The sequence below is a fragment of the Musca autumnalis genome, unplaced genomic scaffold, assembly GCF_047663935.1.
Source record: "Musca autumnalis isolate F117 unplaced genomic scaffold, ASM4766393v1 scaffold_3, whole genome shotgun sequence".
Lineage (NCBI taxonomy): Eukaryota > Metazoa > Arthropoda > Insecta > Diptera > Muscidae > Musca > Musca autumnalis.
This window is the reverse complement of record NW_027411866.1, coordinates 111,776,751-111,795,027: the sequence shown is the minus strand read 5'-3', so window position 1 is coordinate 111,795,027 and position 18,277 is coordinate 111,776,751. Positions and strand designations below refer to the sequence as shown.

Sequence of the window (18,277 nt, the reverse complement as noted above, 5' to 3'; positions counted from 1 at the left end):
CTCTGACTACTACTTAGTTCCCTATAAACAAGATTTTTTTTAAAACTCAGTGTGGTATAGGAAATTTCTGTATCAATTCCACTCATATATATTTTTTATAAACATAACTAAAAATCTTTGTTTTTATTTCACAGACTCAAAATACAGTATATGAAATAATATCGGATATGTCCAGTCGACAGGATGCCATTGAAGAACGTTTGACCAATCTTGAGGATAAATTACAAGCCTTACAAGTACTGTGTTAATCATATACAACAAAACTACTTTTGAGCATTGACAACATTTTCTAACTAATAATTTTCTTTCTCACCCTAACATCAACAAATTAGGACCACATGGAAAGTTTGCCGGAGATAATAACACGATGTTTAAGCCAACACCAGGAACGTGTAGAGCAACGTAAAAATTTCTTACATCCAGATACGGCAGCGGCACAATCATTACAACCGCCTCACACACCAACGCCGATGTTCAATGCACCATCAATGCAGTTTCCACATTCAAGGTGGGTACTAAACGCTTACTCCAACAACAATTCTGGCATAGTTCCGCAACAAATTCAGCAGCAACATCCGCAAATGCATCTTCTTAATAACAACAATACCACCACCACAACCACTACCACCAATTCCATTCACAACCACCAACATATGCTATCTTCCGCCACATTGCCATTGATACCCTGTAAAAAATCCTCGAAATCATTTTCAAATTCACAAACGCCACAACAACCACAACCCGCATCATCCCCGCCACCTCCACCACTGCCCATGCGACACTTTAATGCAAATAGAGCAAATTGAAATTAGAAAAAGAAAGAACCAAAGAAATCTATCACGAAATGAAATAATCTCACAAAGGGAATGGCTCATAATTATGGACATTATACTAAGATTTGGCTTAAACGAAGGAACTAAATTTTGATAAATTTCCCTAAAAGTTACATTTTTATGGACCATTTTTTTCAGTAACAAAACAAACTGTTTCATGCAATCCACCACAAATATATATTTTTTTTATTAAAATGAATAATATTTTCTATATTTTTTGTGTTAATTTTTTATTGAAATTTAGATTTTTGTAAGGCAAAGAAGGGTTCGTTTTAAACTCGTTAGAGCCAGTCCTGATCGGTGGTACTTTAGTAATTTTTTTGTAAATAATTCAAAGGGTCTTGAATGAACGGAGATATTTTTGAAGGAAAGTTTTATCGGAGATTGTTGAGGTGTTTTCGAGAAGTTATGTATATGTACATATTTGTGACATCTTAGCTGAGAGTTAAAGTATCCAACTATTATTTCCCACTGTCTCTCGAATGTAGGTTTTTGTGAAATCGTAGTCCTTGATAAATTATCTGATCTTAAAAGAAAACCATTGAACTCATGGTTATCGAATAGACATCTTATAGCACTAAACAAACAAATTTTGAGATGTTTCACATCCAATCAGAGCTACGAAATGCTCGCTCAAATTCGAGTGGAGAGTGAAACTTCCTCGAATTCGATCGACCGTCCTTCTGCGAGTAGAAAAAAAGAAATCGAGTATACTCTATTTTTTTCTATGCCACTCAAATAAGAGCGCATATGCTTTGCTCCCCAGCAAAAACTTGGATCCGTTAGTCATTATGTAACCCATTAGAAAGTAATGTAAACAAAAATAACTACTTATATTACTCCTTACTAATTTATGAGTACGGTGACAGAGAGCGTGTGCTTCCGACTACAAATCCTAGGGTTGTGTGTTCAACGCTCATCTCGGCCGGGTACTTTTTGTTAACAACACAAAGAACAGTTGGTGGTGCACATGTAAGCGTATAAACAACCCCTAATGTTCGTAGGCATGGCATAGTGTGTTCAAAGCAGAAGTTCGTGTGTTCAAATCCAGCAAAGAGCGAAATAAAATAAAAATATGGAGTGTGTTGAAATTGAAAGAAAATTCCACCTCATCTGTTCTAAAAATATAAAATATTTTTTTCAGCTTATAGCTCATTTTTCAACTTCCAGTGTTGTTCAGTGCGACATGCCCTTGTTCAAATAATGGGTTAGTAGGGGGTTTTATAAGTAGTTATCAAAAAGTAATATAAAAACCAATTATTTAGTAAGGATTTTTTTGCTGGGTCTTTTTCGAGTTGAAGTGAAATACGCTTGAAATCGATCGTTTTTATACCCTCAGCATTTATGCTAACGAGGGTATATACACTTTCAAACGGGCAAAATGTGCCTCATCGTAGAAATAATGGTTTTAAACCCCAAGTATATTTGGACGAAATCCGTTTGTTAAAAAAGAAAAATCCACTTTATTTTAACTGCGGCAAATTTGGGCACTATTTGCCTTCTGAATTTATTAGTACAGACCCCCTGCTATCTTTCAAATTCGATTTGAACATATTTGGACATTTCTTTAAAAGTTTAAGTAAATTTAAAAAATATTTGTAAAAATTAATTTTAATTTTAAAATTTCAATCTAATTTTACAAATTTCATCGTTCTTTTTGTAAATATTATGATTCATAATAACTTTGGTCTCACTTCTGTATTTTTATGCAGCGGCGCAATACAACAAAAATTGTATATTTTACAGCACAAAGTCTGTTTTATTTTTACATAAAAAAGTGTCAACTTTGGTACTGCGCCAATCAACAAATACTAACGTTAGATGCGTTTTTTTATTATTCTGTCCAAAAAAAATTAAAATTTCGAAACTTCAAAAATAGGGTTTTGGCCAAAAATTTCCTGATTGAAACCTATGTGCATGCCCAACAGTCACTTTTGGGACATTCGGTTAGCAAGAATGAAATTACCCATGAAAAAAGAATATCTTGTAATCAGAATCACATGGACCACTTTCGGTGAAATTTTGAAAACAACCCTCGTACTCTAACTGGACTCTAACTGGACTTAAGCGATTTTTGCAAATTTTGTGAGGAAGGTTTTTACCTGGTAAATTAGAGGATTCGTATCACACCTTTTCTTTATGTTAGTTCGATTTTTTTAAACGACCTTCGAAGTTTGCGGTCATATTTTTCTTAGACTTTAAACTTTTAACGGGTATATCTTGAAATATTGCTCACCGTAGGATTTTTTGTAACTTTTGAACCTTTATGTGTGCAAGCATGAACTCGCTGTAAACAGAACCACAAGAAGTACCTTTGGTAGAAGTTTCAAAACAATCCTCGAACAGCCCTTAAGCTGCACCTAAGCAAAGTTTAGCATAAGTTGAATATACGGACTGGATTCGGATCGATGATAAAAAAAATTTCGGTTTGAAGGAAAATTTTGTTGGCGTTACCGAGATTTGTTCCTGTCCATAGGAGAAAGTCTGAAATCCCCGGCCGGCTATATATGAAAAAAGTTGGATTTAAACTAAATATATCGTCAAAACCAAGGGATTCTTTTGAACTTTTAGAGCCTCTATCTCTGGAAGTATGGACTTATTGCCCATAATATATATATTGGCACTATTTTAACAAAAAATTGTGAAACAGAAGAAGTGAACCGATATGGTCCATCTTCGAACTTGATCTACGTTTCGACGAAATATTACAAGGACAAAATCGGTTGATTCGTTCTAGAGTTATTGTGCGAGACAGATGGACGAACAAGACTAAATCGACTCAAAATTGTCTGAAACGGATTTTGTCCAAACATAATTGGGGTCCAAAACCAAGGTTTCGATGAGGCACATTTCTATACCCTTCACCTTAATATGGGGGGTGTAATTAACTTTGTCATTCGGTTTATACCACATCGAAATATTTGTCGGAGACCCTAATTCTAAGTCTATATAACCATGTCCGCCTATCTCGTGAAATCACTATAAAGCTAGCAATTTTTAAGATGGAGCTTTATAATTTGGTATAGAAGTTTCTATTACTCCTCGGATGTTTGATGTTGAAAATCGGTCCAATAGAACGGTATCGTCCGATTTTCGGTATTTTAAAGATTTTAACCACATTACACCACACCAAAATGGCTGACAATTGGTAGTTAATCTTCTTTGGGGCCGCAAAACTTTTCCCCAGAAACTTGTTTGAACAGGGACTGGGTTCTTGTTGTATAAAAATTTGATATGAAAAATATTTCCGTAATTTGATATGAATTTCCGTTATATTTTTTTATACCCTCCACCATAAGATTGGGGTATATTAAGTTTGTCATTCCGTTTGTAACTACTCGAAATAATCATTGTAGACCCCACAAACTATATATATTCTTGATCAGCGTGCAATTCTATATCGATATGGCCATGTCCGTCCGTCCGTCTGTGAAAATCACTCTAGCGTCCGGACGGATTGAAGTAGGTGGATGAAAGTTTGGTAAAATCTTTTATACGTACGTAGGACTTTTGGTATTGAAAGCGGGCAATGTAGGTCCACGTTTTCGTATAGCCCCCATAAAAAATGATGCGGGACGCATCGTCGTTTTAAAGAATTTTTAAGATATTTGTCCCATTTTACCACCGAATTGGTTGTTTTTTTGTGTCTCCAGAGGCTAAAAAATATTTCTACCAAAGTTTGTTTATATAGGTCCACGTTTTGGATTAGCCCCCATATAACGCCCCATATATAGTTCGCATCACTTTAAGATATTTTGAATTATTAGTCCCATTTGACCACATAATCGGTTGTAACTTTGTATTTTGTGTTTCCAGAGGCTAAGAAAGATTTATACCATAACATGTTTATATAATTCCACGTTTTAATATAGCCCCCATAGGACCTATGGGGGCTATTTCTCCCGATTTTCGGTATTTAGAAGGTTATAGCCTCATCATCACACCGAAATGGCTGAAATTTGGTAGTTAGTCTTTGTTGGGGGTATACAACTTTCCCCCAGAAATTTGTAGGTATAGGTACACACACGGATTTTCGGTGTTTTGAAGGTTGTGGTCTCAATATTCCTCAGAAATGCCCAATTTTATGTATTCCGCTCAATTCGGAAAATTGTAGATATTGGTCCACGTTTTGGAAAGAACAAACATGTCGCCCATATAATCTGTTTGGAGAGAGTATTGTCAGTTGCGATATATGTACTACTCCTGCAATAAAAGGAAGGGAGTAGTACTTTCATAACCGAAATTAAACTAATTGTTCATATTCACTGCAATGTGGAGGGTATAAAAATGGTCGGCCGGGCCGAACTTAACGCTTTTCTTACTTGTTTTTCATTTGACAGTTTTTATACCCTACACCACTGTGTGGGGAGGGTATTATAAGTTGGTTTTGCCCAAAAAGTTTGTAACGCATCGAAATAATGGTCGTAGACCCATACTTATTTATACCAAAATGAATGTCTCGAAGAGCTGAGTCCATCTGGCTATGTGTGTCCGTCCGTCAGTGCGTCCGTCTGTCCATCTAAACCTTGTATTCACGCTACAGGTCGCAATTTTGATCGGATCGTCACGAAATTTTGGGTGTTGATGAGGGTCCCGGAGGGGAAGAAGCCTATTGATTTTGGTGATGGTCGGATAATGTTCAGGGGTCGGAATGGGCAAAAAAACTTATGTGGATAAAAAGACAACGTTTTTTTCCAAAGCGAATATCTCAGCTTCTATATGGGGTATACCAAAAGCAAGACCTGGGAATAGAAGTAGAAAATATCACCTTTCTAATGATGTAAAGTAAGTTCTCGTAGGTTAGCTTAGCGTATCACAGCTTTGCACATAGGTTTCAATCAGGAAATTTTTGGCCAAAACCCTATTTTTGAAGTTTCGAAATTTTAATTTGTTTTTGCACAGAATAACAAAAAACACATCAAGTGATCTGAAAATAATTAGTTTTTGTAAATAACCTTAGTATTCGTTGATTGGCGCAGTACCAAAGTTGACACTTTTTTATGTAAAAATAAAACAGACTTTGTGCTGTAAAATACACAATTTTTGTTGTATTGCGTCGCTTCATAAATATACAGAAGTGAGACCAAAGTTATTATGAATCGGCAAGCTGTAAATGTGTACTTTCATAATATTTACAAAAAGAACGATGAAATTTGTAAAATTAGCGTAATAAAATCAATGTTTTTATATATATTGAAAATTATTTTTTACAAATATTTTTAAATATATTTAAACTTTTAAAAAAATGTCCAAATTTGTCCACCTCCAAATCGAATTTGGAAGATAGTAGATAGTACTAATAAATTCAGAAGTAAAATCGTGCTCAAATTTGCCACAGTTAAAATAAAGTGGATTTTTCTATTTTAAGATGGGAGAATTTTTTGTAAATACCTGTTGTGACTGTACGTAGTATCCAATTGAAATAGAACGGTAATACCCACATCTATCAACCGATTTTCCTTAAAATTCATATTCAAGGGTTTCAGAGAGTAGAAAACAAGTATGTGTATTTTTTTTTGAAAATAGGTCAATTTTTTGTCATAGCACCCACATAAAATTACTGTCCGATTTTAGATATTTGTGGATTTTAGCGACACTTTATGACCGATTCGGCTGAAATTTGGTATTTTGACCTCTTGGAAGATATGAATCCTTCGTACCAAAAATTATTAACATAGGTCAATGTTTTGGTTTAGACCCCACACAACGGGACCACCCTGTTCAACAAATTTTGGCAGTTTTTGGTCATTTTGGTCGTTAAAACGTAAGAATTGCTGTTTGTGCACATTTATTATAAATAATAATTAATTTCAATACAAAATGAACGTTGAAATAGTTTTGGCCAGAAAATTTGGATTTGGGACCATTGTGCTTTGGTTAGGGACTTTTCAAAAGCAAAGCCTGACTATGAAAGTAGAAGATCCCATCTTTACAATGATGAAAACTAGGTCGGCATAGGTGACCAAATAACGGAGATATTGCAATAGTGGGTAATACATCCCATTTTTCCACTTTTTTGGAAATCACGCTACAGGTCCCAATTTTGATCGGATCGTCACGAAATTTTGGGTGTTGGTGGGGGTCAGGGAGGGGAAGAAGCCTATTTATTTTGGTGATGGTCGGATAATAATTAGGGGTCGGAATCAGCAAAAAAGTTATTTGGAGAAAATGTCTACATTTTATTCCAAAGCAAATATCTCAGCGTCTATGAGGGGTATATAAAAAGCAAAACTTGGCAATGAAAGTAGAAAATATCGCCTTTGAAACGATGTAACGTAGGTTGTCGTAGGCGGTCACACAACGAAGATATCGCAATAGTCGCTAATAGAACCCAACTTTTCATTTTTGCGATTTTAGTTATAATAACGCATATCACACCTTTGGTTGGGGACCATCTAAAAGCAAAGCCCGACTAAGAAAGTAGAAAATCCCATCTTTAAAATTATGCAAAGTAGGTTGGCGTAGGTGGTCAAATAATAGAGATATCGCAATAGTCGGTAATACATCCCTTTTTTCCACTTTTTCTGCAATCACACTACAGGTCGGAATTTTGATCGGATCATCACGAAATTTTCTCACAGAGATAGAAGAATATTGATGTTGGTGATGTCGATAGTAGTCAAGTATAAAAGTAAATATTAATTATTTTGGTTCAGTTCGCCTTAAGTCATTTGGTATAAAAGCCAGATAGGTGAAAACTTTCGTATCTCCCTTAAAGAAATGTTTTCGAGTGAAAAGATTATGCACAGAGGTAGTGGTGTAGGGTATCACATAGTCGGCCCAGTACCGACTATAGCCTTTTCTCACTTGTTTTCCTTTATAAAAGTTTTAATTTCACATAAACCAGAATTGAGCCCCAGGCCCACGTTTTGATATAGCCCCCCATCGAACGGTACCTCCCGATTTTCAGTACTTTGAAGGTTTTGGCCTCATTATCATAATGAAATGAAATTTGGTATTTAGACTTCCTTGGAACTACAAAAATGTCTCCCAGAAAACGATTGGATTTAGCCTCCACAGAAGGGTACCGCCCAATTTTCGATATTTTCAAGGTTTTCAATACTGGTTTACGTTTTTATTTAGGCCTCCATAGAACGGTACCTCCTGATTTTCGGTATTATTTTAAGATTTTAGCTTATTTTTCATACAAAAATAGCACTGATTGCACATTTAAGGTTCCAAGAGGTCAGAAAATGTATCTACGAAAAATTCTTACGATTTTAGCTAGCTTTAATTTGCCATTTAAGGTTTCTAGTGGCTAAAAACGTATCCACAAAAATTATGACATTCATAATGCACAATTTAGTATAACCTCCATATAACGATTCCACCCGACCAAAGTACAGTCAAACTTCTCTATAACGTAGCGCTTGGGGACCGAAGAATTGCTATGTTATAGAGAAACCAAGGCAAAATTATTGATTTGACATCATATCAGAGTAATGAAGAAACAAACGTGTGTATATGAATAAACATAAATTGAATTTTTATTTAGAAGTGAAATAAGAAGTGATTTTCATTTGTTTTTGCTTTATAAAAGTCTTTACAATGACCAATGGAAGGAAAAATATGGTCGGGAAGATTGTCTCGAGACTCTATAAAAGCGATAATTCAAGTTAGAGAGTCGCAACCGACATTAAAAGGGTCGTAACATCTTCAATATTATTTCTGTACATACATAGCTATAGAAGCTGCTGATACTGAAGAAAAAAATAGGGTCTCAATATTTCTGTCATAGAAATATTTTTTCTTCAATATCAGCAGTTTCTATAGCTATAGCCTTTAAAAAATGGTCTGTTGATTCTCTTTAGATGCCAATTTTCCGAGAAACTAGGCACGCTAGTCAATAAAAATTTAACTTATTTTGGAACAATTTTCACTCTAAAAGCGCTGATAAAAGATTTTTTATAGGGAAGTTCGTTATAGAGAATTTCGACTGCACATGGTTGTTCAACTGAATTAACTTGATTCTGAACTATGATGCACTACATCTTATTAGATTCAGGAAAGAACTTTGATGATAACTACAAGATCCATATCATTTAGAAGACACCTCAGGCCGTTCCATGATACAAAACTTCGTGATAATAGTATATCTCCCGTTTCTTGTCAATATTCCTTTGAATTATCTACCACAAACGTCAATAATTATAGGAAAAAAGAACTGAACTCCAATCCATAACATCATCTCCTACAATTCCAAAATCCTTCATTTGAAATAAAAATCATCCAAAGCATTTGTACATATAAGTTTCAAGGAATGAAAGTTTCTATCATCCTGTCACTCTATCTTCCAACCCTTCTACTATTTTCTATACCACCACCACTACCACCCCCTAAATCATGCTTTAATTCAATGTAAATAATCAATGCCATGTTATCTCGAATTCAATTCAAAATGTCGTTTTTTTAACTAAATTTGTATTTTTTATTCCTTTTTTTCATTCTTTCGTTAAAACCAAAAAAAAAATCAATCAATTAATTAATAACTTGTTGTTCTTGTTGTAAACATGTAATCTTGATATTAACTTATTTGTTTTTGACAATTCAATAATTCAATTAAATGTATGTTGTGTGTGTGTGTGCGTGTCTAATGTCATTTTTAATATAAAAACAAAATCAAAAAAAATACTCGTCAAACAAAATCTCAAAGACCAAACTGCTTTTTGCATAGAAGTGTTCCCTCATCCAATAATGTTGCTGCTACTACATACCATTGGCCAACAAGTCCTATTTTGCCACCTATTTCAAGTAGAACACCACATTTAGTGCCTGACACTCATATGTCATCTAATGGATCTGCAGTTAATAATTACACATCTTCCAATAAGTATGGCAGCTGAATAGACGACAACCGCTCCACAACTAGTTGCAGCAATGCCAACGCTCACACCGCCAATCATCAGCAACACCATCAACAACAACTACAACACCAGCAAACGAATGCCAGTGCTGCCAAGGGTGTTGCAACACTACCACCACCAACCAACACACGAAGAAGGACCTCCATAGCCGCCATTGTGGACATTGAAATGCTTAATTTGAATCTAACCAGCCAGAGTTATAATATCAACAAATTCAGGACCAGTAAACATAGTGTTAACAATACCACCATACGTAGTCCAAATTTCAAGCGTAATTCCTCAGCTGCAGCCTCTCTATCGCCGGATTGTTTACATCAATTACAAATGGTGCAACAGCAACAACAACAGCAACTTTATCATCAGCAACAACAGGATTATCAGCACCAGCATCAGGTTATACAAATGCCACATGGTGGTGAACAATTCACAGCTAACTATATCAGCCAACAAACACCATCATCAGCTGGCCTACCCGAATCTTTACGTATCATTGAAACTGTTATTGCTGAAGATGCTGAGACGAATGCCAATACACCTGAATCTTTGGCAGAATCACAAACACCACCACCACAACCACAAGCCGTGACTGCAACAGGTGGTGTAACGACCACCACCACCACCAGCTCGGCATCAACCTCTTCCCTATCAATTTATACCGCTTTGCCGCAATCGTTTTCCTTTTCACCACCCGGCACCATGACCACCGATGCAACAACATCATTTATGACAGCATCGGCTTCGGTGCCTACCTCCGTTTCGGCAGCATCTTCAAATACCTCATGTAGCAATAAATTCACCAGGAAACGAGAACGGGTCTGTAACAGTAACTCAAGTAGTACCCTATCAAAATTGGCCAATTGTAAATCGTTTTCTAAATAGGAAGAGGTTATTACTAGGTATACTACTAGGTGGTTCAAAGCATACTGTGTGTGTGTACACATGTGTGTGGGTGGATGAATGAAGATGTGTGCGTTAGTGCTTTAACAATGTGGATGCGAATGTAAAAAAAAACAAAAACTAAAAACTAATTAAAACATACATATAGAAAGTTACAAACAAAATAAAACAAATTACTACGATTTTAGAAATAGTTAACACAAACTCCTTAATAAAGCCAAATCCCCTCAAAAACATCCCTTATCTTCCCAATCCTCCCAATTTGTAACTCCCTTAAAAATCCAATAAAATCCTCTTTAAGAAAACTAATAAAAATCCCCCTAAAGTTACTCACAAATCCCCAAGAAATCCTCATCAATCACCCTCCAAAAATATTAATAATTAGTTTAAAATAATTATAAATTAAGTACCAAGAAAACAAATTCTATGAAAAAAACAAATTAATTATAAATGTAAATATATAAATATTATAAATAAGAGACCTATGTGCCCATTCTAAAAATTAAACAAACACCCATTAATTAAAACACGATAGTTAACGAAACAAAACCCCTTGAAGATCCTACCCACTTAAATCCATAAGTCCCTTAAAATATAAATCCTTTTAATGCTAATCCCTTAAATCCTTCGAAAAAAAACAATACATACATACAAACATACTTATTATTAAGGAGTTTGTTAGAATATTGTACAAAAGGAGTTAATAATAAAATAATAAATAAATAAATATACATTGCATATTTGTTTATATGCAAATACATATGTAATTCTGTACATTTTACATAGGCGAGTGGATGAGTGTGTAAATGTTCTATGTGTCACAAATGTGTAGGGCGTGAATGTTTTGTTTACACAAATAGGAATGTATGTATGTATGAAAGAGGATTCCATTTATGGTATATGTAAAGCATAAAGAAACAAACCCAATGGCATATAAACATACATACATATATAAGAAGGTGATAATATACATGTACTTATGGTTATATTACACCATATGCTCTTTCACATGTATGTAGTCACTTTGAGTATACTAATATACAGACCAGGTGATGTCATACATGTGAAAAAGCATATGGTGTAATATAGCCATTAGATAGTTACAATAATAAAGGCTTCATCCGAAAGTCTATCTGCTTGTTTGAAACCCCTTTTTGCAACTGAACCGTTCGAAAAAGTGTCTTTCCACTTTAACTAGGGACCATATTGCAAAACCCTATGAGACACGATCGAGAAAAGACAGTCAGGTCAATCATGAATAAAAATTCCATGCGGAATTTGTTCCCTTTCCCCAATTTCACAATATTTAATTTTCAAATTTACGGCAAAAAGGAAATATTCCATAATTAAGTGATTATAGCAGTTTTCAACGTTTTAAAACATTGTTTTTTTTTAAAGAATTTCACTTTTCAAAATTATTTTCGTGGGAAAAATTCCGAGGGAATTATTCATGATTGCTCTGAGTATGTATCAAACGGCTTCTCTGGAGTTCTCTTAGAACGTGCCGGATGGTGAAGAAATATCTGATCAATGGAGCATTTGTCATGTCTAAAGCAATATTGATATTGTTATATTATTTGTTCAGTTGAATTTTTGCTGTATTGAACTCATTCCAGGTAGGCAGAATACATTCAATAACATCCTCTAAGTTTGGTTTTGTGACATGCATGCACAAGTGTTCTTTCTATAACCAGAGCACATTATATATATCTGACACCAGTTTAATGTAGAATTTTCGAACTTCTTTCGACTTCTGAACCCGGGATTTACAATTAATTAACTTTGTTATTCCGTTTGTAACAAATCGAAATATTCGTCGGAGACCCTATAAAGTCTATATATTCTAGATCAGCATAAACGTCGATACAGCTCACAATATTTAAGATAGAGCTTTAAAACTTGGTACACGAAGAAAAATATATGTTAGAAATAGATTTTGATCCAAACAAATATATGTTTGGATCCAAACATATTATGTTTGAGTCCAAAGCTCTCAATTTTGAAGGTATTCCTAAACAAAACATACACAGTAACCAAAGGCAAATCCAATATTGAACAAACAGTTTATACAGTTGGACAAACATTATTGTCGTCAAAAACATTATTGTGATTTAAAATACAAAGAAACTCAAATCACAATAATATAATATCTATTATGTTTGTTGTCAAAAGTTGTTAACAGAACTCTGAATGGCCGACCTTCTATAGGCCTTGATTGAACATTTTTGTCGATTTTTAAACTACGACAATTTTTATGTTGTTTTTATAACAAAAGTTGTTAAAATTTTTACGGAATACCACGGTTGTTAATTATGTTGTTAAAATGAGTTTCTCGAAAAAATAACAATATCGACTGTCGTTAAAAAAGTTACACAATAGGCCCACTGATTTTCGTTACTTTTAAAGTTTTTGCAACATTATAGCTTTGTTCCAGAACTAAAAAGTTTTCACAACTTTTACGACTTTTACACATTTTACCCGAAAAACCGTTCCATACACAAAAAAGTTATAAAATGTTCACTTCTCTTGAAGCAAAAATGGCGCTGAATGGAGCTCTCTTTAAAAACTTTACTCGACAAATTTGAGCGTGTATAAAATAGTAATATGGTTGCCGGCGTCTGATTGGCTGATACGCCGACTTTGACATTTGTTCCAGTTTTTTTTTTACGTATTTTCCATTTTTTCCGTTCCCAAACTATTTAAAAACACTTTTGTGTGAGAAAACATTTTTTACAGTTCTCTCTTTTACGAGATTTACTATTAAAAAGTACGGGAACGAAGCTTATCTTACCGAATTGTTTGAAATTTGATATTTAGTCTTCTTTGAGTCTATACAGCTTTCTCCCAGAAATTCGGGGCTACAAAACTTTTCCCCAAAAACTTTTCAGTATAGGTCCACGTTTCAATGTATTCCCTCCTAGAAAGGTACCTCCCGATGTTCGGTATTTTTAAGGATTTAGCTACATTATCATACCAAAATGGATGAAATGTGGTATTTTTGATCTTTGAATCTACAAAACTTCCCCCAAAAATTTTTAAGTATAGGTCCACGTTTTGATATATTCCCCCTTACCGAAATGTTTCTTCTTTGAGGCTATACAAATTTCTCCCAGAAATTTGTCGGTATAGGGTCAACGTTTTCCGGGTAAGTATGGATCCGATATGTTTTAGTCTTGACCTAACTACAAACCCAAAGTCAAACTCAAAATTGTTTTGTGACATGTATAATACAGTGTATCACCTTGAGTTTTTACATATGCCAGTGCGTAAATTGCACATTCTTTATGAAAAGTATGGACATTCCAGGAGCAGATTTGAGGATCAAGGTGTTTAAAACGCGGAGGTAGTCAGCATTACGTTAATTCGTCAGTTCTTTTGTTTTTTTTTCATAGTCGTATGTTTTTTGACAGAATTTAAAGCCATGACTTTTAAAATTCTCGTGGCATTGGATGTTTAAGCAACGTCAGCGCAAGGAGCACAGGCACTCAGACATTGGCTCTAAAACTATCTTCCTGATCTACTGAATTTCATTTTTCATAATAGTTTCTTACATACCACGGCGCACAGTGTCACGACCGTGGCTAAAAATGGTCAAAATCAAGTACTTCGGAATACAAATTTATTGATGAGAATTGATAGTAAACATTTCAATTTGAAGGAATTTGAATTTGTCAAGTAGTTTTTTTCCATGTGAAGGTTCAAATCCGATAACTGCTGGAAATATTTATTTTTTCCTTATTTTACTAAAATTAATAACTTCTATTATGCTTCAATAATTTAATACTTAAAGTAATTGATCGTTCTAAAATCATTTTTTACAGAAGCTTTGGATATAATAAACATGGATTTAATTTTGTTTGGAAGTGAATAGTGATCATATGGTGTTTACAGCTACCCAAGTCTGTGGTACTTAGTACACCGATTTTGTGGAGTGGGAAAAAATTGTATAAAAGTGTATATCGGTATTCATTATGAAATTATAAGGTGGCGTAAAACGGCCAGCTGATTGGTTTCAATCTGTCAAATATTTTACTATTGTGAATAAATTGTATGAAAACGTAAACAAACATTTTGACATATTGAAGAATTTTCGGCCAAAATAGAGTTGTTGTTGTGCTACTTACGTGACCTGTTAAAAAGATCATGATCGGTATTATTTGCTGTTTGATTTGCGAAGAGTGAGTACTTCAAATGTATAAAGGTTCAAGCTGCAGAGGTGTGCAGACAAACATGTTATTTCTTTTTTTTCAGTGACCACCTCACTCAGGGGTTACCCCCTTTTTTTAAAGAGAGTTTTGCGGTGTTGGCTTTAACTCGAAAACGAATGGGCCGATCATCATATATTTTTGTGAGCTTATTAAGTACGTAAAAATCTGGCTTTTGAACGAGAAACGTTTAAAAATATTAATTTAAAAATATTTGGTGAACAGCGAAAGTCAATATTCGATTTTTTACAAAAAATAGACCGTTTTTCACCATTAATTGGTCAAAAAAACGTTTTTAAAGGAAAATTCTCATATTTAAAGACAAGAGCTTGATGTATTCAATAAGTTCCCAGAAATATGAAGACTGAACACGAAATTTCAGTCATTTCGGCTGGATATTGAGGCCACAACCTTCAAAATACCGAAAATGAGGCGGTACGGTTCTATGGGGGCTATATGAAGACGAGGACCTATACCGACAGTTTTTAGGTGGAAAGCTATAAAACCCCCAACGATGACTAAGTACCAATTTTCACCCATTTTGGTGTGATGAGGCTGAAACCTTCAAAATACGGAAAATCGGGAGGTACCGTCCTATGGGGGCTAAATGAAGGCGTGTACCTATACCGACAAATTTCAAGGTGAACGTTTTATACGCCCAACGAAGACTAAATACCAAATTTCAGCAATTTCGGTGTAATAATGAGGCTAAAAGCTTCAAAAAACCGAAAATCGGGAGGTATTATATGAACTTTTCACTCATAATTTTGCGTTTTAATTTTACCGACATTTGTCGGTAACTCAAAAAATGAGTTAGAGAATCGCACTACTGGTAAATAAATCCTGCCACTGGCTCTAAGAAGGTTTTGGATTTTGCAGGCACAACTAGTTGCCTATGCAAACGCTGGTCAGAACAATGTAATAGAGCTTTAATTTAGGTTAGGGTTTAGGCTCTATATAACTTTTCTGCCTTTATTTTCATAAACAGTGTCTTTTTATATTAAACATAACGGTACTTCATCCTAGGAGAGAAGTATCCCCTGTCCCATTTGGGATGTTTGTGGAACAATTATTATTATAATTATTACTTCATCCTAGGTGTTGTATTCCTAGGTAACGTATTCTTAATAATAACAATAATAATCCTTAAAACGCCGTTTGCATTAGAAATGTTTTGTCGGGTTCTTTATGATGATTTATTTTGAAGTATACGTAATGGAATTGACAATTGAACGCCAGTGGGTTTATTAAATCCACTTATATGCAAACGCACTATTAAGAAAAACCACAGCTGTTAATCAGCTGATCTACTTAACCTACCAACAGGTGATCAATATTAGGTTAGTTCACATTTAAATATTTATTGTTAACTACACTACAACGCCCACAGTTGTAAGCTCAACGCTCATGTTAGCTTTTAAGCGACCCCTAATGTTCAGATGTTTGCATGTTCGGTTCCGGCAGAAGGCATCATAAATATGTGGAGTGAGGTGAACTTGAACAGAAATTCACCACAACAATTCTAAATATATATAACTAGGCGTTTACACCAGACAATTTGTCCTCAAATACAACTCTGATTTACTAATGGGTACTTTACACGATATGTTTTTTACATATGAGTTGTCACTTCTCCCATACAATATATATATGCAAAGTGACAGCTCATATGTAAAAAACATATCGTGTAAAGTACCCATTACACATGCATACATTTGTCGGCTGTCTCCCAGCTGTCCATCATTTTTTCACAGACAGTCGGGTTAACAAATTTTTTGACATTTTCGTAAGAATAAGTGAGATAATAATTGAAATGTGTTGAAAACAAAAGAATATGAACAAAAACAAAATGCATATGTGAACGAAAAACAAAAAGAAATCGACGATTTTCATTCAAAATTTTACTAGATAAAGCGTGCTTACCACGTAAGCCTTCACCGGAACAGCTTACTTGTAAATAGCCTGACTAAAATGGGGTTGCGATTTCAGTGAGTTCAGCGGAAAGCTGGTGACACACCGTTGTTGTTTTGTGGGATAACAGCTTTATGCTTATAACAAACTGTGTGTTCCTTTACTTTTGAAAATGGTAAAACCGGCAAAAGTAGTAAAAGTTGTAAACTGCACCCATATGAATTGTATGGTCTCTGAAGTAAAGGAACGCTTTTCGAGTAAAAAGTGGTAAAAATTTAAGATTCTTGCACGTAAAGGAAAAGGGCTAAAGCGTCGCTTATAACAAAGCCTGTTTGTTAAGTTATGCTCCCTTTTGTTCGTGGTTGCATTCACAGCCTCCCAAGGACTAGTTGTCGCATGAGTCCCTGCTACTGTCGAAAAAAATCAGGTATCGCTGAGCTGGTAAGCGTGAACACAGTCTCTACCATTGTCCCCTTTCGATTGGTCACAAGCAGGTTTGCCGTAGTAACCAATGCGGCCTTCGATCTCAATTTGCACCTCCATTTCCATTTTACCTTGGTGGATACAATTTTGGTCAAATGTATTGTAGGTCCATATAACTTTTGGTATTGAAAATGAGCTACATAAAAAGTGACGCGTCGGCGAATCACTTTAAGGAATGTTTTAAGGTATTATTTCCATGTAACCACCGAATTGTTTTTAACTTGGGATTTTGTGTTTACAGAGGTAAGAAAACATTTTCACAAAAAAACGATTTCAGGTACTTTGACGTTTATATTTAAATTTTCGGTCTCAATTGACTTTAAAGCTTGGTTCCAAAACTAAAAAGTTTTTAAAATTGTTACCACTTTTACACATTTTTCCCGAAAACCCGTTCCCGTATACAAAAATTTTTTAAAATTTTTACCACTTCTACACATTTTTCCCGACAACCCGTTCCCGTATACAAAAAAGTTGTGAAATGTTCACTTCTCTTTAAACCAATGGTGAACACGAAGAGAGCATTTGTGTGGTGAATCGTACGAAAACGTAAAGGCGAGTGCTCATCTTGTTCATCTATGCGTTAAACAAACATGGCGGTGAATTATGCTCTCTTTAAAAGCTTTTTACACGATAAAGTTTGGGCAAGTAAAAAATAGTAACATGAATGCCTGCGTCTGATTGGCTGGTACGGCGACTTTGACATTTGTTCCAGCTTTTTTGAAGATTTTTCCACTTATGCGTTCCCAAACTTTTGCGTGAGAACAAATTTTATCTTTTACATGTTTTACTATTAAAAAGTACGGGAACAAAGCATAATTTGGCACCACAATTTTTCTTTCATTATCCCAATGTGAAGGTTGTTTATCAATCAGCCTTATTCTGAACGTAAATTCCTCGTGAGTTTTCTCATTCTCTCCTTTAAGTTCAAAAAAATAATCAAAAGATCGATTTTCTATTGTGATTCTTAGATTCTTGCGGTGGAAATCAAAAGATCAATTTTGTTTGTTTTGACTTTTTGATGTACTACGAAAATAAAATATACAGATTAAATTGGCGAGAGCAAGACTACAATACTATATTATTT

The 18,277-nt window shown here is 34.6% G+C and overlaps 1 protein-coding gene across 50 annotated transcripts in view; it reads left to right on the top strand.

Moving 5' to 3' along the window:
• The window catches only part of SK (small conductance calcium-activated potassium channel), an 877,735-nt gene that overhangs the window by 849,909 nt on the left and 9,549 nt on the right, over positions 1–18,277 (top strand). For 23 of the 50 annotated variants that reach the window (XM_073973810.1, XM_073973808.1, XM_073973805.1 and 20 more), the window contains 3 exons: positions 135–236; positions 333–508; positions 9,487–11,016. In XM_073973810.1, coding sequence (XP_073829911.1) covers positions 135–236; positions 333–508; positions 9,487–9,676 — 468 coding nt within the window. In that variant the 3' untranslated portion in view covers positions 9,677–11,016. Of the gene's footprint in view, positions 1–134; positions 237–332; positions 509–9,486; positions 11,017–18,277 lie in introns of those variants that run through there. The other 27 variants (XM_073973811.1, XM_073973803.1, XM_073973801.1 and 24 more) reach the window with 6 other exon arrangements.